This window comes from Anguilla rostrata, chromosome 2 (genome assembly GCF_018555375.3).
Source record: "Anguilla rostrata isolate EN2019 chromosome 2, ASM1855537v3, whole genome shotgun sequence".
NCBI lineage: Eukaryota > Metazoa > Chordata > Actinopteri > Anguilliformes > Anguillidae > Anguilla > Anguilla rostrata.
Window position 1 is genome coordinate 27312942 of NC_057934.1, and position 27188 is coordinate 27340129.

At 41.2% G+C, this 27188-nt stretch overlaps 1 protein-coding gene across 2 annotated transcripts; it reads right to left on the bottom strand.

Annotated features, from left to right (window-relative positions):
* Positions 1-378: 378 nt before the first annotated feature.
* cdc6 (cell division cycle 6 homolog (S. cerevisiae)) lies at positions 379-22565 on the bottom strand. 2 transcript variants are annotated; one of them, XM_064324487.1, is made up of 12 exons: positions 22404-22565; positions 21697-21959; positions 20532-20807; positions 19819-20018; positions 14953-15107; positions 14739-14845; positions 14500-14639; positions 13463-13563; positions 11764-11831; positions 9166-9338; positions 8112-8252; positions 379-908 (listed from the first exon to the last, which is right to left on the bottom strand). In XM_064324487.1, the coding sequence occupies exons 2-12, from the start codon at positions 21932-21934 to the stop codon at positions 819-821; spliced, it is 1689 nt and encodes a 562-aa protein (XP_064180557.1). In that variant the 5' UTR covers positions 21935-21959; positions 22404-22565; the 3' UTR covers positions 379-818. The 2 variants fall into 2 exon arrangements, with proteins under 2 accessions (XP_064180557.1, XP_064180558.1); XM_064324488.1 differs by having other exon boundaries at positions 21697-21986.
* Positions 22566-27188: the final 4623 nt, after the last annotated feature.

The window sequence follows — 27188 nt, forward strand, 5'->3', positions numbered from 1 at the left end:
TGTAATGATGAATAATCAATCATCGATTAATTAATATCCTCAATTTCTGTGTAATATGCTTGTATAATGAAGGATTTTTAAACGTGTTTTTCACAATGCAGCTGTAGCAATAGGAAGGCAAGAAACCTTGGAACACAGAGGAAGTAATCCTCATTGTTCAAACCACCTTTGTAAAGACCACCTTAATTTGAGCATTAAGCACCCAGTCTTCTCATCAATATTTCAAAAGCATTAGCACATGGAAACCATTTCTGGACATCAGGGTTTCTGATCAATCCAATCGATTTAAAATTGGATGGCAACATGACATTCGAAAAAGAAAAATCTCTTGAATTCTTGTAATCTATCTGTTAAGAATGAGCAGAAAGCATGTGCAAATATCTGTACATTTATTTATTTGAAAAAAGAATGTACATTCGCATCAGAAATTACCAACACTTTGTTTGGATATCAAGTATGGATAAAAATGTAAAAAGTGTTCATGCCATAAACCAAAAAATATTGGCAATGAGTACCAGTGACTCCTGGATCAAAAATATTTAATAGTAATAATACAGTTAACCCACTACAGACACAACTAATTATCATACATTCAAAGACCTAAATAATCTCAAGTGTGGTTACTGTGGTTACCAAAGATTTTGAAAAGAAAATGTATGTACATAAATTTTAAGTCCCGACTTGTCCTCTCAAATCAACAGCATGAGTCTGCAATAGCGTCATCATTTACAAACTTTACCAATATAAATGTTCTTGGGGTTCTGTGGAAGGAGGTGCACAACAGCAGATGCCACATCATAATGGGAGGGAGACTGACATCATGGCAGACCGGTGGCGAGGATACTGCCCAGGAGGGTACGGTCCTTCAGAGCATTTTCAACATCCCTCTCCTCAATCTTCAGGGACACCTACAGGACAGAAAGCCAAATTACATCCAGACAGGTGTTGATTAAACTCCCCAATGCACTGACCTCATGTCAGTTGCAGGTATGAGTAGTTTGTCCTAGCAGAGTCAAATCATGCCAAATCAAATAAGATTTACAAGTTTTGCATGATTTGGTCTCAAATGGTCCTTATACTTCCATTCAAATCAGGCCACGTTGTACTTCATGGCGATTAGCTATCTTTAGATGAATGCTCAGCTCTGATTTGGCGATATCATTCACATTTGGGAAAAAATAAAGCCCCAGCTAATATTGGGCTGGTACCAGCATAGCCTCCATTCAAATATATATATGGATCTGGTAACTCTCTTATCATATTATAATAGTTTGCAAGATGGTTAATGTATCTGCTGCAGAGCTGTGGTCAGCTTGTAAACCCAGAATGTCTCGATGGCTGATGCGAGTTCCTCTTTGCTCTTGGGTTTGGCTTCACGGGACACATACTCCATCGCATGCCAAATGAGCTCAGTGGGATTCCAAACACTCATTTGCAAAACAAAAGCAGGGTGAGTGGAGAATTTTCCACACATCAAAATGTTGAACAAAAATAGTTTATTTCAATAATTGTCTGTTTTACTGTACAGCTACTTGTTGCAGACATTGGGAAAGTTGGTATACAAGTAACAATTTTTGGATTTTGCTCATTTACTGAGAAAATATTTTAGCACTATGAAACTTTTTTGGTATAGGACTGAATGGTGCGTAGCCTACACAATCCTAAAATGGCAACTGTAGCAGCAGTGTACAAAAAGTTATTAACCCTGTTAGATTTATGATCATGATTTACACATTCTGAATGTTGAATATTGCTTTAATATCATCCCGTCCCCATACCAGAAAACATGAGAGGTAATGATTACACATTTAGGTACTGTACCATATTGTGTTATGTTTTTGCACTATTTTTTCATCTTAAACCTTCCTAAGGGGCACATGTATATGCTTTATAATGGACAAAAAGCATTTTATCCATTTTTGAGAGATTCTGGATAGGTTTCTGGACCCCTAGATATTTTAGGCAACTGTACCGACGGAAAAAGCTTAGACTTCCCACTTGAAAATGCCATGAACCCCTAATGAAATAAAAGACAAGAGAATGTAAGGCTAAAATGTTTTGTTGTTTTCTTTGTGGAAGCCCCACTTTACCTGTATGTTTGATTTGCATAAGCTTAGGTAAATTAAATAATAAAAATCGAAAAGCTTCCCTGGGTAGAATACATCTTCAGCTATTATGCTTCACTCAAACTTCCCCTAGTTGCATTTTCTAAAGACAAGCACATGCACATGAGCTGGGAGCAGTCTGCAATGGGAAGACAACATCCCTTGCTATACCGAAAGGTTGCTTGAAACACTGGTTGGGGAGCAGGTCAGAGCCACATGAGCCAGTCCTGTGTGTGTCATTAGCCAACAACAACCGTTTACTACGTACTACTGCTACACTGATGGCTAGCGGCGTCAAACGTATCCAGCATTACAGCATCAATTTCTGCACCAGCAGCAACTTAATTTCATAAAGATTATGAAACCATGTGGCAAAACTATTATCTTAAAATAAAGGACACAACTGAATCCATATCAACGTTTATATATCCAAATTATAGCGGCTTTCTTAATATAGGTTAAGGGAAAATGCATCGAGGCACATTACAGGAGCACTGAGAAAAGCGCTAAAATGTACATGACAAACACAAAATAAGTAGTGAAAGAAATACAAGGGGCGATTAAAAAAAAAGAAGTAATTTCTTAGTTCATTCAGCACATTTCTCCCTGCCTTATCCTGGGAGTGCAGTTTATATAGCCTATGTACCATCGCTCTCCTCTTATCAATTCCACAGAGAATGCACAGCTTTGGTGGTTTGCTGGAAACACACACGCACGCACGCACGCACGCACGCACGCACGCACGCACGCACGCACGCGCAATATTTCACGCAGTTGTCATGTAGCTATTCTATTCAGTTTATTCAAAGTCTCAGTTACAGTGAAAACCTGAAAATTTGTCGGTGGCGTTCTCATCACAGAGATCTAAGCCTATCATTTTTATAACAACAACATTCGCAATTATTCATCCCCACCCTAAAAACTTTACCTACTTCATCACAATTGCAGTGAATACATTTTGTGTGATTATGTGCAAAATTAGTATTGATAACGCTTCATAGGGAAATTCGTAATAAAACACCGGTCATTCCATAGCATGCCAGAGTAGACAGCAACGCGTTGTAGGTACCATGGACTACAAAAGACACAAAACTACAAAGTCCATATATCCACCTCAAAGGGACTCATTTAACCACACCTCCTACCACAGCCTTCCTGTTACAGTATTGGCTTACTGTAAATTTGAAACGTGCAACCTTCAATAAAACTGAGGTTGCCGTTGTTTCACACTCTCTATTCCATTTTCCTTTCCCAGGATTTGCCACCCTTCTCCCATCTCCCTCTCGCGTGAGTCCACACGCCAGGAAGAGTTCCCAAGGCCTGCAACCAAGCAAGGTGCGTATACCCTCGGCTATTGGCTGCAGGAGGAACAAGGCGCTCTGAAACGGTCCTACATGATTAGCGGTGGTCGAAGAACCAGGAGAGTCACGCACAACCGATGTATCCTGCAGAGCAAGTCCCACCAGGCAAGCGACCTGCGACAAGGAGCAGGCTGCATGTTTTGGAACCAGAAACGGGTGAGCGGCTTCTCCTTTTTTTACGACAACTCCCACAGACTTCGCACTGGAAACCAGGAAACATCTCTAACAACCAACCAAAAGCGAAGGACTCAAGTAAGGATGTTACTCTGGGCATAGCATAATTAGCAACAGACTGAATGTTGTAATGTTTAGGACTGAATGTACAAAACGGTGCTTATAATGGTTATGGTGTTTGAAGGGTTATTATAAACGTTCTGTATGTACGCACAAAACAGATCCTGCATGTGATCCTGCATGTGATTCCCTGATGGACAGGGAAGCTCGCTAGATAGTCTTACTCCATTTAAATACTAACTGATCATAACTAGAGCCCGACCGATATATCGGTTTGGCCGATATATCGGCCATTATTTGACTTTTTTGACGACATCGGGATCGGCAGTTATGACGCTGATGTGCCCCGATTTTTTAATAAGTATAATAAAACAACAAAAAAACAATGATTATTTATCTGTACTTGTCTGTTCGAACGTTGTAATTGCTATTTACTAGAATTATCCAGTAGAGGGAGCTCTAATACAAGTGTGAACTGCAGCAGCTGACACGCTACTTCCCTAATAAGACGTTTGTCACTCGTGCCTCATCCAATATTCTCTACTGCAAGACTCGTCTGCACAGATTCGATTGCCGCAATAAAGGTATGTATATTTAGTGAAAGTTTTTAATTAAATGCGTTTATACGACCACTATGTTTATCAATCCTCATTATCAAGCGAGCGAGCTAGCTAACATATTTGGTTCACTTTAGCAAGCTAGCTGGCTAGCAAGCCTTTATGAAGTGGCATGAGCACATAAGTAGCGTAGGATCTACATTTCCAGAGGACATCGCTGTACTCTCAGATAAATAACCAGCCAAAATAAAATGGTGATTGAATGTATCACACATTTGTTTTTTTTAAATCTGAGATAATGATATTAGCTACTAGCCTATATGATGCTGTGTAAATAGCCAACGCATGATTGCAAGCGAGTGTGTCATCTAGTCATGCGTCATCGTAGCAAGCTAACCAGACAGTAAAAACGCAGATAAAACACTTCTAACATGGATCATTTTAAGCCATGTTATCTAGCTTTGTCGTGATAACACGAGAGAAGGATTGCTGTTTAGCGCGGGTAACCTGCACGAAAGCGCATTGTAGTTTTCATGCATTTCATCCAGTCAATTTAATTTCATCTAACGTTACACTTGATTCACTCTTTAGCTCTGCTAGATAATGTCTTACTCTTTGAGATCATGTAGTAGAAATAAAATAAGAAAATATAATTCATTTAACTGAGAATATATAATAAGAAGTAATGAGGCTGTGTCAATAGCTAATGCATTATTGCGAGCGAGTGTGTCATCTAGTCACGCGTCAGAGCGCATTGTAGTTATTTTCACCGCCTAATTCTTATGGACAGGGATGCTCGCTAGATAGTCTTACTCTTTGAGATCATGTAGTAGGAATAAAATAAGAAAATATAATTAATGTACTGAGAATAGATACTAAGAAATAATAACAAATTAATAATAGCAACAACAACAATAATAATAATAATATTCATAAAAATACATGTTTGAAACTGGAAATAAAAAATTTTTTGATCTGAAAGTTTTTCAAACTGATTTGAAAATGTTGCACTTTTTGACAAAATATCGGTCAAAACATCGGTAATCGGTGGGCTAGGACTCTCCAAAATCGGGATCAGCATCGGACCCAAAAATCTGGCATCGGTCGGGCTTTAATCATAACACAGCATGTTGATCTTCAAGAACGCACACCGATAGCCATATAGCCAATATCCTTCATCTGTTTGGCACGCTTGATGAGCCATTGGTTAATCACTACTTCCAGCTAGTTTCAAACTCTGCTCCATCTTAGATCCTTTATTCTCCTGGAACACGTGTCTGCAGTATGCAACTCCACACACAGGAGAACATCCAACACTCCTCACACACATACACACACGCACACACATGCTCACATAGTTTATTGTACCTCATTGTAGTAAATTGTGCTTTGCCCTTTTCGGTACTTCGTATTTAATATACTTGATTATATTTACAAGGTTGTCTGTATTGATATTACTCGTGTTGAATTGAGTCAGCCACTACTAATCAAAAGGACTTAATAGAATACCTTCACCTCTTAGCTAAATCATTTATATTAATTTAGTATAAGCTGAATGTATGATATTATGATTTGGTTAAGATTAGTGTTGCACAGTGTACCGAAACTTCGATAGAATTTTCCGACGTTCGGTACTTTTAGGTCAAAGGTAAAAGCCAGGGAAATGTGTCCACCACATTACTGATTGAGAGGATGAAAGGTGTAATTTGTCTGAATCTTTGCTAGATGGCAGTAGCAACTAAGGTAGCCAAGTCAGGTGGTGTGCACTTGTGCATTCGCCTCGTTGATGCAGCGCAAGCTTTGACTCAGTTCACTTCAGTAGCGACTAGCGGGAGAGAGACAGAAAAGTAATGCCTTTCTGTTATGTAAGATTTTATTTCTGTTATTATTATGGTGTTGATCCAACACTGTTCTAATTTGGAAATATTTTATTATAGGAAGATGCTGTATTGTTATTAAAATATGCTGTTTTTAGATCTATTTTAAAGTGAAAGACCTGTTTAAAGATTCTTTAGTTTACAATTGTTAATTTTTGAAATATATTTAATATATTTTTCTGTTTAGTGTTCAAACACTATAGGCCTATGCTTATTAATATGTTGAACAGGCTTCAACTTGAAGGTTGTTAATAAACCAGGTTGTTAATAAACCGAAAATGAAGTCAACCCTTGTGGACAATACGTTTCTGGGCTGCGTTTCCCAGTTTCGATGTACCTTAACGTTTTACAAAGGTTTCTAAGGTATACCTTTCAAAGGGAAACCGCTTTTTTTTACGAGTGTTTCCCAGACTATACCTTAACAGCTGCCTTAAGGGACACTTCCAAAAGTACATCGTAAGTTGGAGCTGGCCTTCATTGTGGTGCTGAAAAGTTTATCAATCGATGCCAAGCGAATTGATTGTCTCACTTGTAAAGGCTTATGAATGAATGTTTTAATATAACAAGTGTTGTCATAATCATTTTACATCAATCTAATATTGCAGAAGAGGAAGCCATGCCTACTAAAGATCATCTGCTAATCTCTTTAAGAGTCCGTTAAGACGAGACCTTGTGGATAAAATAAAGAGCATCAATCGGGACATATAAGCCATAGTCTGGGACTTTGTGGAAGCCCAGGAAGAAAGATATAGGCTACATATGGGTGAATTATTTTGTTCTTATTGAAACAAAGGTCTAATGTTAATTTGTTTTTGTCACACAATATATAGGAAACTGTAGCAGCATATCCACCGATTTCCGCGGACTGTTCTCTGCTGTGCAAAAATGATCGTAGATGAAAGGCAAAAGCGCGTCTGTGGAAATTGATCATGATTAATTCTATGCTGGGTAGGCCTACCTGTTAAAGTGATGTTCATCCACCTTGATTTGCTATTGGATTATCTTAAGTTTAACCAAGAATATCATTATCGGGTTGTTTACCGAAAATCGTAAAACATGGTAAGAAAGAAATGTTCTGTAATGTTGATATTTACCCAGTGCTATTTTGTTTTATATAGGAGGTGTAAGCTAAAGGAAAAGGATGTAGATCATTTGGCTATGTTTGTTCATTATGAGCCACCGCACCTGTATGTGTGTTTATGGCTAGGCCAATCAACGTGCTCTAGTTCCCTCTAGTTCGGTCATGCAAGTAGACTCATTCAACGTCGGCTTTGCTCACAGGGTTTTATATTCTTAAATAAACCGGCGGTTTGTTCCAAGTCAGAAGGTATACCTTAGCTAAGGAGGCGCTGGGAAACGAGACCTAAAGGAAGACCTTAAGGTATACCTTACGATGCACGTAGCGCTAAGGAGACTCTGGGAAACGCAGCCCTGATCTATTAAGGTAATTTTGTGTGAAGAAAATAGCACAGACACAGACTTAACTTGGTAAACGTAAAAATAACTGATGGATATCTTCTATAGTTAGAGAAAATTATATCTGAAAAATATCACATCAACAAAGCATGGTCATTCTGGACCTTATATAGCATAAACAACCTTCATACTGCAAAAACAATTTCAAAATCAGGGCCTAAGCTTCATTTTCATTCATATGGGCGTTTGGAACAATGTGTACAACAATATACTGCTTCTGAACAATAGTCACATTAGCCTATCTGAGAAAAAGTATCTGGATTCCTTAACTAGTTTGCTTAATTTAATCTCTGGTGCTGAAATGCACTGAAAACAGTGTAGACAGTGCATGCCTCCAAGACTGGATTCTGACACCTGTGATTCAAATGAATCAAGGAACTAGAATCAGTGGATTGAAAAGTACACTTTATATTTCAATCCACCCACAAAATAAAAGCCATTCATATGGCATACTTTTGCAGTAAGGCACTACGTATGCCACACTCAAAGCAGGGGCAGTACCTTGGTAAGACGTGCTTCCTTGGCTTTCTTCATGGAGAAGATGCCTCGACTCTCCAGCAGACTGCAGAGGGACAAGCACTCTCCCTGGCCCACACTTCCCACCTGTCTCTGGACACACAGACGGCTGTACACTTCGTGTAGCTGGGAAGAGAGGGAAGATGGTTAAGAACAGGCTATAATATGCAAACTAAACCATGAATGCATGACATACAGCATTCCTGTCCTTGTGATTTGGGCTCTGATGGTTAATGAGCACACACAAATTCTCAGATGTGCAGAGCAGTGAAGAAAGGTGCCCAGTTCCACAAAGCACAAGTTATTTAAGACAAATCTGTCCTTATTCAACATTATGGTAAACCTTAAATTGCTCAAGTGATCTTAGAAGACCAGAACGTTACATTCTAAATGTTGCCACATACAGGAAGACGACATGTCGAGCTAATAATTGCAGTGAAGCCGGACCAACCGCAGTCGCTGTCACACAAAGTCACCATCTAAGCCCTATATTGTCATGGTGCTGTATTTGTCATGCCAAGTTATTCAGTGCTAAGGCAGAGTGAGTGTGTGTGCCCACTGTCTTTTTCATCATCCATAGAATGTCTCTTTTTATAAACCAGTGAAGGAGGGGATGGGCTGGGGGCTTCATGTAGGCAGTCATGCACATGGCTTTTCACTGTTGTATTAATCATATCAGAGAATGACTGCTGCAAAAATATAAAAACTCTTCACTTTACCAGTGTTTATTATTATTTTTGGAAACACAGTCAAAGATAATAGGTTTTGAGTCAGGCTACTAGGCTGGTCACAACGTTTCGGAGGTGGGAGAAAAAGAACAAAATTAACTGTCGTGTGTAAAATTTCATTATAAGCGGTTCAGGAACTGAACTTTATGTTGCAGAAGGAACAAAAACGGAAACTACAATTGAGATTCTGCTTGGAACAAACAGAAAAAAAGATTTCATTTTCAAGTACTGATCGATACTAGGTGAAATGGACCTTAAATTAGAAAGCAGTGACATCTCAGAGTGAGTGCATATGTGTCACGTGTCCTTACCTTCCCTAGAGGTATCACGCGACTCTTCCCATGCTTTGTCAGCAGCAGCAGGCAGCAGACCAGGAGTTTCTGTTGGAGGGGGAAGTGTTCTCCTTCTCCACCTCCAGTGGCCATGCGGTCCCCATAAACCTCAGAAAGTACCCTTGCCACCTGGGGGACGCTCACATGGGACCCTTCAGAGACCCAGAAGGAGGAAAGTGTTGCTGTCCTTTAAACTATACAGTACAGGCAGCATAATATGGACAAAAAGTTATACTTCCAATTTTTTTGCTACATACAGAAAATAATAATTTATATATGGCTAGATATAGCAATAAATTCCCATTGGACATTTAGCTATATCTGCCATCTACTCTTGAAACTAGCCAATGGCAGGACACGCAGATACAATGAACAAAAAGGCACATCCCATTGTTTGAATCCTTTTAGGTAAAATACAACTGCACTTACTTTTGGCAGTTTGACCAAGTTTAGCTAGCTTTCTAATGGTACAGACAGTGTTATGTTAGTGAAGAACAGTGATGCAGACAGCACTGAAATGAACCATAAAAATCTGCGCCGCGGTAGGCAGGCCTACCAGTGAGATGCGAACCAGTGCCATAGTGCTACCCAACTCTATCCATGACTCAGACAAGCTATACATGACTACAAGGTAGGCCCTAAAACCTCGAGCTAATACTGCAGGCTTAGTCTAGCCATGGCTTGTTTGGATGGCCTGCAGCTGGGTACTATTGGAGTCCTTTCATTACAAACATAATCAAAATGCTCAAGCATACTGGCACTATAAATCAGTAAATATGACTGTTCATTGCCATTTTATTTCCTTAAGCATTATTGATATTCAAATTAAATCTGAATATGCAATTCATACGTTTAGGAAAAATCCCGAAGGGGGAGCCATAGGCTATGGGTTTCATAATTGCAGATTTATTGATTGTCTTTGTGACAATGGTCAAGCTGACAGCTGGGGCATTTCTACTGTAACAGATTTAACTAGCCCACTGTAGCGAATACCCATATTTTTTAAGTAATGTTAGCTAGGCCTACACCATCTACGTACAAATAATTAGAAGGTCTATCGTGTGTACAATAACCCATTAAAAACCCTTTCCATACTCCATTTAAAAATATGACACTCATTTATTGTACTACATGATAAAGGAGAAATGACTGAATAAATTAGGAAACAGTGGGTAGCATAGCTTGGGGATATCGCTTGTTTAATTTGTGGGAGCCAAGACAGCCAGTATTAATTGTTGTAACTTGACCTTTTGACATCAATACTTTTAATAGCAGGCATATATTTTGCCAGTTTAAGTTAAGGACTTATAGACAGTGTTTTGCGTGCAAGTAACTGTTTGTACGTTGAAAATGTGCTGTTGTTGAGATCTGTACTATACCAACAAAAAATATCCTGGGTACAAAATTGCTTCCAACATTTTAATCACCTGACCAGACTATTTAAACCAATCTTTACAGCTGAACAATACTGCTGCCATCATCTAGAATGTATACAAGAGACAACACATTTTTTTCTCTACAATACAATGGTATATGTTCTTACTTGGGATGGGTCATAATATTTGTATTTCACATGAAGGGTGAAAATCTATTTTTGATGTCATATTTTTAGAATTTAAATCAAGGGTGTACTCATTTTTGCAACCCTTGATTTAAGAAAGTTGCCTAATTTACTTATTTTACAGTTATTGATTACATATTTTTCTATGTTGTTATTAAGTATACATTTAATAATTTTCAATTTTGTAATCTTTCCATGAATTGTAATGGTGATCATTTAGAAATAGAAATGTGTGCGCGGAGGGGATGTACTCATTTATGCCGTATAATGTACGTATTTGGTTGTTACGAATATGCTTGGTGGCTTGCTTCGCAGGCACAATGGCACCTTTTCAATTTTCTGCGTCCTACTAGCTGAATTAGCATCACACGTACTATGCAATTCTCTCAATGAAGAATGTACAAAGAGTTTCTGTTGAGGGCATAATTTTCTTAGGATCTGACTGCTCGAAAAACTGCTCTGTTTAAAAAAAGTAAATGCTATATGACTTGATACTTTATTGATGAGGCTACAGCTGTTCATAATTATTTCACCTTCACACTGGAATTTGAGTGACGAGGGAAAAAACATGTATTGGATGATTTTGATAATGTTCGACTATAGGATATAGTTTGTATAGTCCAAAGGTCAGTCTCTTAACTTAACATTTAGTCCCTCTCTGTTTAGTTAACGTAAAAATGCAAGTGTGAGTAATGTAAGAACAGCAAAGACATGCAAACAGTGCCAGTTATTTTCTGGCAACAAATAATTTATTTTCACTACTCTTACTTTACCCAATCTACACTTCCTCTGGAAGGCAGATTGCGACTGGTCAGAACATGCAGCGTTGGTTTGAGTGTGAAAAAAGTCCCAATTGCAGCTTTTAGCTATTTTGAAATCACACATGTTGTTCAAATTGTACTTTCAATATGAATTTGATTAATTACTCTGCCCTACTATGCAGTAGTGGATTGTGCAGCAGTCCGCATAAGTGTACATTCAGTACACAAAGATCTCTCCACAGCTGTTGCTTTTACCTTTAGAGTCAGAGGTCAGGTTCAGCTTCCTCCTCCTTGCATCAGACTCCACAATTTCCACAGCTCTCCTTCAGAAAGGTAGAAGAGACTTTGGTCAAGTTAGTCCATTATCCACAATTATATCACAGTATTTTCCATATTATTGACAATAAACCATATTTGAATTTCCAACACCAATTAAAGTAAACTGAAGCACAGGCTACTGTAACTGTAGAAGAAAAAGAAAAGAAAATGCAGTTATAATCAAATTAATTTCACTATTACTTTATAGGGCACATGAACACTAAACAGTGTGAAATATGCAATAACATCTAAAAATAGGACAATAGGTTAAAACATTAAAAACCCTAATATACCCAGAAAATGTGTGTATACTATACAACATATTCAATTTTCAATTTATGATTTAAAAAAATAAAAATCCAAGCTTCTAGGTTAGGAACAGATGAGACAAAAAAAGAAAGTATTATATTAAATGTATATATGCAGATGGCACTCCACGGGCCAGGACTTGATCAGGAGCAAGGACAAAACAGACCCCCCAAAGCAGGATGAGAAGACAGGTGATTGAGGTCATGAGCATGTGTGTGCTGCACCATGCCATTTTAATATGCTGCCATTTTTTTTTTCAGAATAACAGAAGAAGCACCCTGGGTTGACCCAGGGGGAAGGTCAATAGTGCATAACTAAGATAAATGTTTCAAGTAAAAACCACCTAATTACGTACGAAAGGGAATGTATAATCATGCTTTGCTGACTCACTCCAAAATCCTGTGCGAGCTGTTGAAGTGTTTCTTTTATTTGATCAAATATAATAAAGAAGTTATCAGTGTGAATAACTTGCAAGGTACAGTCTCTCTTCCTTTAAGACCAGTGTGATTTCCACAACACACTTTAGACATACATATTATAGTAACAATATTATCGGGGTAGTGTGACTGGACATGGTGGCAATTCAAGATCAAGGAACGAGAAATCATTATATTGAAAAAGCTTTGTTTGGAATTAAGTAGGCAGACCAAACTTCCTCTTTTTCCCGGACATCTTCTTTTAGAGAGCGAAAATATCCAAAGTGGGATATTCCTAAAAATGTCCAGTTAGGTTTCGTATTCCAGACCACAGGCTATATGAACAAACAGGCTAGTGTTCCGTGCATAACAACAAACTGCCCCAGTCACCTTTTTTGAAATCCAATATATGGTCACCCTAAATTCAATTTAAAAATACACTTCCAGGTAGGGCTGGGCAGTAAACTAGATCGACTATTATCAAATGTTTTTCAAAGCATAATAGCCATCATCGCATGCAAATGTTCTCACTTTATCACATCTTTTTCTTTAATCATGGCCTACATGATCCAGTAAACATCCAAACTTCAGAGACCATGCAAAATGCTGAAGTAAATATAGCGTATCACCCAGCCATATTTCCAAGTATCCTTAAACTAAAGAGTACCGTCAATGGTTTTGCAAAACTGCATACCGCTGTGTGAATTCATACTGGTATAACAAAGAAAACACAGTATAGCCTACTGCTCAGCCCCAAGTTTATCCATTGAAATTTACAGATCTGCTCATAGCAAAGCCTCTTAACATTTCACTGGTATATTTTCAGATTAAGAAAGTAAATGAAAAAAAAAATTTCTAAATAGAATCAAATTTAGCACCTTCAAAGAATGTTTGTGTGTAGCGCCTCCTACCTGCAGATGTCCAGAGCTTTGCGAGCATCTCCTGACACTGCTGACACCTTCCGGGCGCAAAACTGCACTGCTGCTGCATCCAATACTACCTCCCCTGACACCTGATGCACAGAAGGAAAAAACCCTAATATTGACCCAAGCAGCATACAGTCTAGTTTCAAACCTAACATTCCTTTTGAAAATACTTGGGTAAACTGCAGCTCAGTAATAACCAACATCCTATATTTAACATTGTCTGTTCAGCCCTTCTATCCTTAATTCATAATTAGACTAGTTAACAGTGGTGGTTGGTGAGCTGAATACTTTAATCTGTTAAGTTTTCCGCCCAAACTGATAATTGTTCTCAAACTGTTTTAATTAATTTCCCTTGGTTAACAAGTGTACCAATGATCTTAATAATCAACAGGCAGGTAACCGCACAGCTTATTCCTCATTGTGTTCTGGAGATTCACTAGCCACTGCCATTTAATAAATGCACAAAAATAGAACTAAGATGAGGGGAACCACAGTATATACTAGTTAAATAAACTACTCTTAATAAACAATGCTAATGACAATAATAGAAAAATTTATTATGCAAGGGCACATATTTATAATGGAAACATACAGTAGAATAGCAATCCCCAAGGAGCCTTGCCACTGCTGCATAAGAAATTTCTAGCGGAAACACAGCAGATTTAATCTCCACTGTAAAGTACGCCAGTTTCCCAGAGCTATTGCTTTCACAATACGTAACCCTTAGGAGAGGTCATTTACAAAGTTAACAGAAATGTAGCATTAAACTCAACTGTGAGCCTTGTAAACTCAATCCAAGTTGGCAGGCACTTTGGTGTTTTTTAAAGACCTTTCAGTACCCACACATTAAGAAGACTTCCAGATTATCTTTGAGAGTACTGAAAGGTTCATCAAAAGGACCCTGCCAAATAGGATTGGATTGCAAATGGAAAAATGTAAGCTTTCAGGCTCTAACATTTGCCATGTCCATTGCTATCCCAATCACAAGCCTTGTTGCATTGCGAGACGCCCTATGCTCTGACCTGTGTAAGACGATCTTGCATGATGGCTATGAGCTCCAACCTGCTATATGGAGGGAAGTGCAGCAACAGCGGGCGGCAGTGAGGTCGTGACTGCAGCCGGGGAAGAATGCGGTCCGTAAGGTCAAGTGCATTGGCGATACCTGCAAGTGATAGACCATTACCATGAAGAGTTAACCGTGATGTTGTCAGGGGTCATGCAAGATAAAAGCAGCAACCAGCAATCCCAACACGAGACTTACCGATAAGACAGAGACGAGATTTCGGGAGGTACGGCCATTCAAAGATAGTGTAAAGGACATCTTGGGCTTTACTGTCCAGCTGATCCATCTCATCCAGAACCAGCAGACTGGGAAAGAGAGAGATTGTGAAATAAGTGAAAGAAGGGCAGCAGCGGCAAGTGGTACAAGGCATATTATTACATTATTTCTGTGTCCAGGCAGGCAGGACACTCACACTGGGGGTCCTGTGGTCGTCAGAAGGTTCTCCAAACACCGGACACTGTGGCCCCTGGAGGCCCCAAGTTGCTCAACCAGGAGGGGGAAAATCGACTGGGAGCTGCGCAGCCTCATGCAGTTGATGATCACCTTTTGTACAGATTGCAGCTGATCCTAGCAAAGGGAGTGGGCTGAGGTTAATATACTGCACAGCAGTAGAAGTAGGAACAGCCATTAAAGCACTGAGCCAAAACCAATCTGGACTTTTACAAAAATGCAGGGTGGCATTTTTTACTGGCTCAGTGAACCGTTTTATATAACGGTTCTCTAAATCTGGCATGCAGACATAGTATGATTTTTTTTATTTTTTTTATTCTTTCCAGGCAATCAATCAATAATAAATAACTGGATTTCCAAGAAGACAGTACATACATTTTAATGTATTTGACACTGATTATTATTTTTGGCTAGGCGCGTGCAGGACACCACCTCTAGCTGTGCAGTCAACACAATTATCTGTATCTGTATTGGCACAGGAACAAACTTACTAGTGCAAAATGTATGCTTTCCTGCTGAAGAAAAAAAGCAATTATTGACTTAATCATCCAGAGATGAGCTCAAAAAAAAAAATCAAAAAAAAAAAAAAAACAAACTAGAAATACCGCCTCGCGGCTGTATGCCTCCACCAACCAGTAGCCAGTTTGGATATAAAATGTCATCACTTCATCATTTTATCCTATAGGACATTTGTGTGAAACTTTGTCATAATTAGCGTATGAATTCTTGAGTTATGGCCAAAAACATGTTTTGTGAGGTCACAGTGACCTTGACCTTTGACCACCAAAATCTAATCAGTTCATCCTTGAGTCCAAGTGGACGTTTGTGCCAAATTTGAAGAAATTCCCTCAAGGCGTCCCTGAGATACTGCGTTCATGATAATCAGGACGGACGGACAACCCGAAAACATAATGCTTCCGGCCACGGCTGTGCCGTCGCGGAGGCATAAAAACCCAACAAAATGAAAAATCACCCAAAGCCACCAAGTGCCGCAAACAGCACTGTATTACGCAAAACGTTTTACAAAAACATCTAGAAAAACATCAACAGCTTTAAATATGGCAGTTGCAGGCAGAGCTTCAATGGATGCTGGCACGTTTTCTTTTTTTGCGTTATATTAAACATATAGCAGATATGCAGAATAAACATAGGGCCATTTCAGTAGCGCAGAAAGTGCTTAGTCTGTCTGTCAGTATAAACTTTAAATTATGAACTTTAATATCAAAATGACTTCATTAAAGGTTAAATTTGCCTGCTGAATTGATTTGTGGAGTGACAGGCTGATGTCAGCACTCCACTGGCCACAAGGCAGTGAATCAGGATCAAGGACAGAACGTGCTCCTCAGCAGCAAGACAAGGGGACAGGTGATCAAGATCATGGTGTGTATGCTGGGCTGTGTCAATTTAATCTGCTGAATTTATTTAAGGATAAAAAGCAAACAAGAAAAATAACTAAATAGAAATTAAACTACCATATTCAGCGCTATTAAAGGCCATTACGACCAATTATTTGTGATTAGCAAACTGAAACTGGCGACTCTTTGGAAAATAATCTCAAAACTTGTTTGCAACATTCTACAACAGACCCATTCACATCAAAGCGAGAAGATATAATGTTATGGTTACCATAGCCACAAATCTCACCACTTCCTTGTTTAGTTATTTCCTTGTTTGTTTCAATATAAATATGTAGGTAAATTTAGCAAACATGGATGAAAGTAGTAGTGATAATGAGATAATTCAATTGGGGCAATACGACCGGATATTATGGCAATGCAAGATCATCTAGTGACGATGAAATCATTATATCAAACAAGCCTGCTTACACTAGGAGTTAAGAGCATATTTTAGTTTTCTAACCTATTGTACATTTGTGCTTTTAAAAAACAGTTGCAATGCCAAACTTGTAATTAATACGGCATACCATTAAGCATCATGTAAAACATTTCCTGTTAAAAATACATTTCAAAACTAAAAAATTAACGTAGATATTCTAAATAAGCCATTATGCATAACCACATTCACAGAGATAGGAACTAAAGGGGTACTAGAGATGTGACAGAGCCCCTATCTGTGTAAAATGACTAGTGTTAGAGAACAGAAAAAGTATTAACTTCTCCAAACAAACAAATATATCATTATCTAATAGATGATTGCATTGAAGCAAACAATTAAGCATCTAAGATGTCCAACCCTGTTCATGGAGATCTACCAGGGTTTTTACTCCAACACTAACAATGCACAAAGCTAGGGATCACCTTGAGTTGCTAATTAATATAATCAGATGTGTCGAATTAGGGTTGAAATGAAAACCTACAGGATGGTAAATCTCCAGGAACAGTGTTCACGCTCTCTCTTCATGTGGCAACCAACGGTGTTCCCCGGGACGTGCCGCATGAAGAGAAAGACAGCAAACCCACACAAACATAAAATAGGCTAAACGCCATCTTCACCCGTCCCCCTCACGGGTTCCAGGCAAAAACAATTAACTAAAACAACAAATGAAAATAAGGAAGACAAAAGAAAGTAAAACTGAGCGAAAACTATTTCAGTTCCCCGCTCTGTAGCTGGACTGCTTTCCAGCAGACCAACCCCTCCAAATTTTCAGTGGGGGTTCACTGTTCCCCATCTTATTAAAAAAAACCAAACTGAAATTAAACAAAACTCAAATAAAGAAACTCCATCTTGGTGTGAGCTCCCAGTCTTGGCCCCAAACTGTGAAGAGCAGCACACCTTCAAGCACTTGGGCTGATTAGCTAACGCAGCTCAGGTGCGTGTGCTCTCTCCACCAGCCGGCGCAGCTGACACCAATCTGCCTCACCGGCGGACCGAATGCCACACCCATGTTTGAAAATAAAATGCTTTGCTAATGCATCTTTGTTTAAACAATGCAAAAATGGATTTAAGCCCTAATGTTCAAGAGCAGAACACAACAATAAGATGTGCCCACTGGCCTGGGGCCACTATGAGATTGGTTCGGGCCAGTTGGTTGACCTTTCACTTGCACATCGGGCAGTACCCTAAATAAGACTTATCGGGGTCGAAGAGAAAGATGTTTTTACCAGCCTGGAAAATACAACCGCTTGCTTATCAATAACAAACAATACAACTATGTCATTCATTCATTTTTGTACTGATAACCAATGATTAGCCTAAGCCTTACAGCTTGATGATTTATTAATATTTGAAGTATTAAATTCTCAATCTGTTTGACATATTTAACCTGAAGAAAAATAAGTTTTCAACATGAAAAAAATGGCAAATTACTCACACATACAAAGCACTGTTGATAAGTCATTGCTTCAAATTTGCCAAATCTAGGCCAGTCTTTAAAAGCACTGACATCAAAATTAGATCAAGTTACAAAAAACAATATTGGTAATCTAGGCTGACACAAATTAAACCAGCTGTTTTCCAAAACAATGCTACTGAATGTTTCCAAAATTATTTCAAGTAACTTGGCCCTGTGTGTACAAGCATAAAGTACATTAATGGGGCAAACATATGTCTGGATAGGTTTGTAAGATTCAATATTTAACAGGCATCAATATTTCTCATTTTCCTCTGTATTTATTTGACTGTTCTCACTAAGAAAATCGACAAGTCATTATCTTGCACTGGTTTCCATACGACCAGTAACCATACCTACCAAACCGAATCACTGAGACTTTGGTGCATAACAAGGTAGTTAAAGTTAAACTCGGTCAAAATGCCCAAAGCAAAACTGTCTAAAGTATGAATATACTTTATTTGGATATGAGTTTCCGGCAAAGATTATACAGTTGCAAATGCAATAGTTTAAATTTTTAGGCAATAATAGTTAGCAAGAAAGCAAGTGTAACAAGTTAAGAGATTTGCCAGAGACCGAGGGGGGATTTGAAACTCTGCCTCTCACATGGCCAAAGGTCCCATAGGCAAACACGCTACCCAGTATTCACTTCTATGCATGTCCGTTATGTGTGAGTATCCGATTTTTTTATTGGCTGATGTAGCAAAAAGTCCAATGGGCAGATGTATTCTTTGTGGGCATTTGTGATTATGTAAATCGGCAGGAAAAAGAAGGAAAAAATGCTAAATACCCTAAGTTTGGGGCTTTATTGCATGGACGTGTGAAGTCGTTTAAGAATTCTGGCTGTTGACATGGTCAGATGGTACAGAAACTACAAATTAGCCGACTATATCATTACTGCTGTAATAATTTGGTCTTTCGTTAAACTTCAAGAATCTCACCTTAACATTCAAAATCCAAGACACAAAATTCAAAAAAAGATGAAGGTTGTCCATAATTTGATAATTTAGTGATTGGCAGACTTTCATATCTAACAAAAAGACTAAAAAAAAGTCTTTTTTAACCAGGGCTACAGATTGGCATTTTGATCCTTTAGAGTAAATAATCTGTATTATCTACTTGAAAGTGGTCATATTTATTTTGGCAGCTGGGCCTACTGAAATGTACCTGAGGCAAGTAGAACACTGACCTACTGGCCCAATGAGGCAAGTAGAAAAAAATCCTTATCATATAGCCTTGGAGACATACATACTAACCAAGAAAAACAATAAAAGGATAAATTCGGAAAACTATAACTTCAACTTGAACGTGAGCAGCAGCCTGTTGACACAAAATGAAGCTTCTGCAACCTCACTGCTTCTAGCTCTTAATAAATTCAACAATCAATGAGTCAAAAAATATTCTCAAATACAACTTAATTTGACAACATTCATTTCAGTCATCATTTAGACTTCAAACTCAATGAATGGCAATGTAAAGTGCCAAATCTGCCGAATTGTTTTTGAGACAGTCAATAAACAAGGCACCTGCCCCTCTCACCTCCATCTCCTGCAGTATGCAGTTAAGACAGGCTGTCTTCCCTGTTCCTGGCGCTCCAGAGATGTAGAGGCTGGCAGGAATACCCAGCTTCACCTTGTCTGTCAGAAAGGATCGAATGGAAGCACACTCCTTGTCCCTGGACAACAGATGCTCAGGAACAGCAGTGTGGAGTGCCTGCTTCACACTGTGGTAACAGGACTCTGTGTGACAGAGAGAACGTTGGATATAATTTTACTTCTAGCATTTGAACAATGAAGGTTCAGGGGACCATAGAAATTTCAGAAATTCAATCCAGGGGCTAAACTGCAAGAACACCTGAATAGCCAGTAACCACAACATCACACAATGAGGACAGACTATTTTTAAACTACTATGTCATGATCAGCTACACTTCAAAACCATTTATCAAGTTATTTCATGACCAATACCCAGGTAGCAACCGTGGGGGGTCAGTGAGAAATTATCATAGTAACAAACATATGAATGAGTAAATTCAGTTACAAGGGACATACTGGAGGATATACAGAAAAGGGATGGTTAAATAAATGCATAGCTGGTAAAAAGAAGATTTTCAATCAGTGGAAGATAGTTACTGTGTAGTGGAAAAGTGACAGTATGACACACAGTGAGGGCATCAGTAAGAAGGGGACCTGGGAGTAGGAAAACAGGCAGGAATGATTGCTCTCAGTTGCTCAGAAAGGGAGGAAACTTGCCTTCTTCAGAGTACAGCTGAGCTGCAGGAGCCTTTTTCTCTGATTGGACAGAAGCGCTTGCAGGGGTATCCTGAGGCTGGTGGAGGGTGGAGTGAGCATTAGGAGAGGCCAGGTCTGCAATGGGGTGCTTTGGGGAGATCAGCTCTTTGTGCACATGTGACAAAACGGGGGTGTTCTCATCAAAGTTCAGCTTGCGGGGTGAGGACAGCTCGGGGCACTTCTGCTTAGGGGGCGAGCCCAGGAGGGTAGGGGGAAGGTTGCATCCATTCTCATCTCCTAAAAGGTTAATACAGTAAAGGTCTTTCAATACAGTAATAACAGAAACCAAACACAATATCCTGCAAGACTGCATATATCCCAAGACTGAGCAGATTACAACTTATATGAAACATACAGAACAGAAACTAGGGTCGTGATATAGCCAAAGATGTAATTTTCAAAGTAATGTAATAAATAATTTTTTTTAACTGAAAGTAAGGCCAAATGTTAATATATTAACAAACATTTATTAAATGGATTGTCATATTTTGTCTTGTACTGCCAAACACTTAATGGACAAGAATGGACATTAACTGGACAGTTAACAGGTAACTAAAAAAATGTATACCAAACAATGAAATAGTTGGTTAATGTAGTACAATTCTGTGGGGCAAAAATGTAAATTTAAAAAACCCAATACAAGCGGCTACGTTCAACACAGGAAGGATGAGGGGAGGGGAAAAACTGAAGCTTTTATCTTTTGACAAGAGCATGTGGCCTATGATGACAAAATGGAAAAGGTTGCAATGGCCCGTAAACAGTTTTAATCAATGTACATGTAAATGTACACAGTTAACCTGCAGTAGACCTGAAAACAGTTCCATGAAATACAGCCTCAAAACATAATTCCCCATTAGACAGCTTTGTTAGCTGTGCATAAATGTAAAAAATAAATCATTATTATTGTTTAAAGTATTATTACAAATCTTTATTTACAGAGCATTTTATATAATGGTCTGCAGCCCAAAGGGTATACAGAAAAAGACAACCAATGAAACACAATAGTATCAATGAATACTAAATGGTTCAAGGCAAACAAGCTGTTAGCAAAGAGCAAGCCAACAACTGGTCTACTTCCAAAAAGACTATGCTGACAGGGAGAAACTCTGAACTGACCAATACGTACCCATACGCTTACGAGGGCTTAGTGGTTGAACGGCTGCCCTGGGGGAATCTGGGGCACGCTTGGGGTTCAGAGCAGCAGATCTGGGAGACTTTGACTGCAGGATCTTGGTGGTAGTTTTAGGGTCTGGTGGAAATATAGACCCCTGCTTTGGCCTGGTTGCATCCTTGGGTCTGGAGCCAACAGACTTTCGCTTCGGAAACTGCAGAGTGGGCTGGCTCTGAGAGCGGGTGCTAGGCATCTTTGTCTGGGCTTGGGATCTGGAACTGAAGCAAACACGACAATGTGCCGACCTAAAATATGTTACTCAGTGCAAGTCAGAGTACCAGTGCGAGCTGATTGACTGGCTCGTTATGTATAAATAGAATGTTGGAAATACGAATTAAAGGTAATGCTTTTTCAACTGAGACGCCAACAGACCACTATGGCTCGTCATAGCGACAGAGTCGACTACCTTACCATACAGTCAAGCTAAGACATAAAACATAAGAGGACGTAAATTCACTTTCAATGTTCATAAGTTTCATCCCACTTTTGTTAGCAAGCAACCAAAAGTGACTTGTCGCTAACAAAAAACTTAGATTACAGAACATCAACATCAACAAGTTAAGATAAATGGGACTACATTAACTAAATTAGTAACTTGTCTATAAATACGACCTATTATAGTAAAGTCTTATAAGTATACAAAAGAATACCGAGTTACATACCTGTTTCTTTCGACGATATCTATATATATATATTTCGACTTAACGTTACCAAACTATGCTTCTCGCTGTTTCCTTATACCTACTAAAAACTGCCGCCAAACTGTTCTCCCTCCTTTACGCAAGTTCCGCCTGACCATAGATCGTATATATCCTAGAGTGCAAGCCGTAAACATTCATACATAGATATGCTCATGCTCACTAGACTGGCTGGCACGCCTTCAGCGCAAGGGACCAGCTTTCGGTTCTCAACCTCAGCACCGGAAATACTATCGCCCCCTGTTGATCTATAATTTTCGCTCAAAAAAGCAAGTTTCCCCATTGGGCTCCATTCATTTTTGACAGCAAAAATAAAATACTTCCACTCAAATATTGATGTTCACCCCGTGCATTATATTAAGAGGAAAAATCACTTAATATTTTTCCAAGGTACAATATCTTTTTCCTACCAAACATTGAAAAATATGCATTATGTAATAAAATATACACATTTTAATGAATATCTGGACCAAACCAACCATTGTTTCAGAAACTGCAGCACATAATGAAATTTATGATCACAAAAAAATTGACCAATGAGGTTTTCTTTGGTTGTTAAATCACCTTATGTCTATGAATTCAATGGGCTGCAAGCCCTATTACCCTAAAGCATGCGCAGTAGAGGCTGTCCCGTTACTTCCTAAGCTTCACCGCCTGGCCCCCCTTGCCCTCTCCAGTTCCTGGCTGTGTCCCAAACAGAGACTGTAAAAAATATGGACAAAGCTACTGTGACGTCACCCATTTACTCTCCGCGGGTCTCTAAAACACGTTTTGAAGCTCAATGGCGGGCGCGGCCATGTTGTCGATTTGGAGCCAAAACCATAGAGTTAAGCGGTCTTGTGATTTTCACAATGTGATTGACAGTCCGGTGCGGAAAAGCCCATCAACCTGAACGAACGATTGCAGAACGAACTTGAGGCTAGCTGACTGTCTGCCGTTATGTTTTAAAATATATTATCAAATGTTTACGGAGTTTAATTTCCATCCGTGACTGTACTGTGTCATGTAATCACGTAATATGTATGACAATAATACAATTATGTTCAGTTATCTTCAATTTATGTTTCTCAGCAACACAAATATGCTTAGCTAGCATATCAGCTTGCCAGTGAACTAGGTAGCCTATCCGTGGTTAGCTCACGCATTAGCAATATGAACCACAGGGGAAGAACATCGACTACACTGATGGTCAATCAACCAGAGATGTGTAGGCTACTGGTGATTTGACTAGGCTAATTTTTCGTATAACTGTCTGGTAGACCTGCTGTTAGTGTTAACCGAGCAAGTTATCGTCGTAGGTTTTCGCCACAGTCAGTAACTGCTACTAGCTAGGCTACTCCATCGCCGTTTGTGGTGTTCACTTGCTGGGTGACACTAGCTGACCGATCGTTCGCAAGTCACTTTCTACCGAATAAAAATTAACACTGTCAGCGGTGATTAACAAATCTACTAAGTATTTTAATAACTGATCTGCAGGCGTGTAAATATGACAACGCACTTTGTACAGCAAGTTTTCCACCTGCTGCATGAAGACAAAAATAATGTACATTGAATTTCTAATTATTATTAGGCTATTTTTTTTATTTCTTGTAAATCATCAAAACCAATGGAGAAAAGCCAATATACGCAAGGAGCCCCCAGGACCAATTCTGAGAACCACCGTCTTAAAATACTCTTGTCGGTTTCTTAAATGCTAAAAACATGTTCCTTTCTAAATGCCAGTCTTACAAAGATGGTTAATTTTGTTAAATTCTGTGTGTGTGATTTCATCGTGTGTTGTATGTTATTCAGCAAATAAACCTTAAGACTCTTAATTTGCTTCGTGAAACTGAAAATTTTGCAGTGTTTATCCCAAAATCGGGATTATAGTAGCTTTGTCACATGCGTGAAGCATGGCCCAGGTAGACATTTACAGAATGTACACGACTGACAAGCCGTCAAACACGTTTGGCAGATTGAATATTTGCCGGTTAGGGTTAGCTAGTCAAATGGCTTGGTAGCCGAAGTTGCGAACTGTTTTAGCATAGGCTACTGGACTACCAAATATAGTGTGGCGATCTTGCCTGTGTGTAACTAAATAATTGTTAGCTTGTTAGCGGTTAACTTGTCCCGCTCCGCGATCGTGTAAATACTCGTTATTTTGAATGTGTGTAGCCTGCTAAGAATCGCTTACGTAGCGCTAGCAGCCCTCCGGTTTATGATTTGCACCGTCATGTTTCTGTCATTAGTCAATTAGCCAATACTGTCGTTGTATTCCCTGCCTTTCTCTGTTTTGCGTGTCTCGTGCTGCTGTTTCCCGCTGTATGTAAATTATCCGACCTTTGTGTGATGTGACGTTAAGGCTGTGTGATTGGTTAGTCCCGTTGCGCCGGGGCAGCCAATCACGTCGAACGGGGTTTGACAAAAGCAGGCTTCGCCCAGCTATGATGGTCAGTCTACGAATTACCGTTTTGAAGAAATGTCACAAATAAAGCGAAGCTCCCCGGGAGCGATTCGAAAACAGCCAAGCCAGTCTCCGTCTCTGCTTCTTCGCGAAATCGCCACATTGGTGTCCGGAAGTGGGATTCAGCTAGCTGAAGTGGAGAAGGCGATCCGAGAGCTGGAAGAGAGACTGGGGGTACCGAGGCGGCGGAAGACCGAGGCAGCAAAGACGGCGATGGGCGCCGACCTGCAGAGCTCGGTGGTGCAACGACAGAGGGCCCCCACACAACCAGACGGAGCCAGTGCTGTTCGACTTACGCACCCGAGGGAAGCTAGCGCTAACACGCCAGCCAGCGCTAGCATGCCAGCTAGCACTAGCATGACAACCAGCACGCCAGCTAGCATGCCAGCTAGCATACAGCTGAAGCTAGCCCGGTTCAGTGGAGCAGCGCAGTGGGAGACGTACCTAGCCCAGCTGCAGCTGGCTGCCTGTCACTGCGGCTGGAGCGAGAGCCAGACGGCGACGCACCTAGCACTCGCCCTGGAGGGCCCAGCGCTGCAGGTCCTGCTAGACCTCGATGCTGCCGAACAGGGCGATCTCAAGGCGCTGACGACAGCCTTGGCAAGGCGTTTCGGCCAGAGGCGGTCAATGCAGAGCAGCCGGGAGAAGCTGAACAGCCGCCGCCGTGAAGGAAAAGAGAGCTGGGGGACCGTGGCTGCGGACGTGCGGCTCCACGCACGGCAGGGCTACCCGTCCCTCGACTCGGCAGGGCAGGACGAGCTCGCGCTGCACGCCTTCCTCCAGACCCTCTCCCCGGAACGGCTGCGCCAGCACGTCATCCTGACCACGCCCCGCTCTCTAGACGACGCTCTGAAGGAAGCAGAGAGGGCGGAGGACGTCCTCTGCTTGGCCCCAGGGCAGACAACCCGGCCCCGTGTCCGCGAAAGCGACTGCTACGAGGGGGAGGAGGAAGAAGTCCGCTGGGCACGCTCACCCCCAGCACGACGCGGCCGCTGCTATCGCTGCGATGAGCCAGGGCACCTGGCCCACGACTGCCCAGCACCAGCGCCCAAGCCCCAATCGCCACGGCCCGCGGGGAAACAACGCGGGGGCGGCGCTGTGAGGAACCGCTGTCCCAAGAACCCATCCTCAATCAGGAGCAGCCTGCTGCGCCTGAAACCAGTTCGGTCCCACTCGCGAAAGCAAATATTCCATCTGCCTTTGTGAAGGCGGGAACCGAGCAAAGTCCTTCCATTACGAGAGCCGAAAGCAAATTCCAGCCCGCCCTTTTCAGGGCAGGAGAGCAGCCTGCCCTTTTGAGGGCAGAAGAGCAAACCATCCAACAGCGAGTGGGCCGACTGGGGGAGGCGGGCGGGCTATACCTGCATTGTAGGCTGGATGGGCAATCCTGCTGGGCACTGGTCGACACGGGGGCCACCATCTCCCTGGTGCGACCAGGAACGCTCCCCAACACTGCCTGGTCCCCAACAACCACTCAGCTGCTTTCAGTGACGGGACAGAGGCTCGGCATGCGGGGCAAGAAGATGGTGAGCGTGGAGGTCGGAAACCGAGAGGCGGTGATGCACGAGTTCTGGCTGGCCGACATCAGCGACGTGTGCATAATCGGCCTGGATCTGCTGGTCCACTGGGGTGCCACGGTGGACATCGCCAACACCAGGCTCTCCATCGGTGCCACCACCCTCGCCCTCCACGCCACCCCCAAGAGGAAACGCAGGTCCAGGAGGACCCGTCACCGAGCAGCCTCAGCCCACCCTCACCAGCTGCCGCCCCAGCTAACCAACACAGAGCGTGGCTTGCCTGCCCCACTGTCACAACCTGCCCCCCCCTCTGTCGAGACGGTGGGTGCTGTCCGCGAGCTGTGGCGACGCAGCTGCAGCGGCCTCAACCCTCACCAATGCCAACAGCTTGAACGCTTGCTGGAGGACAATGCAGACCTCTTCGCTGCCCGCTATGAGGAATGCACGCAGACCGAGCTAGTGCAGCACACCATTGACACTGGTGACGCTGCACCGGTTCGTCTGTGCCCTCACCGGTTGTCACTCGCAAAGCGGCTGGGGGCAGAGGAGAAGGTTAGAGAGATGGCCGCTGCAGGCGTCATTGAGCCCGCACGGTGGTTAGAAGAGCTACAAGAGTGCGATTTCCAGATCGAGCACAGGGCGGGGCGGCACCACACCAACGCTGACGCTTTGTCCCGCCGGCCCTGTGCTGAGCTGGATTGTCAACACTGCCAGCGACAGGAAGATAAGAGCCAGGTGGAGCTAGCGGTGGCTACCGCTACCATCAGCGAGGCGGGGTGGCTGCCAGTG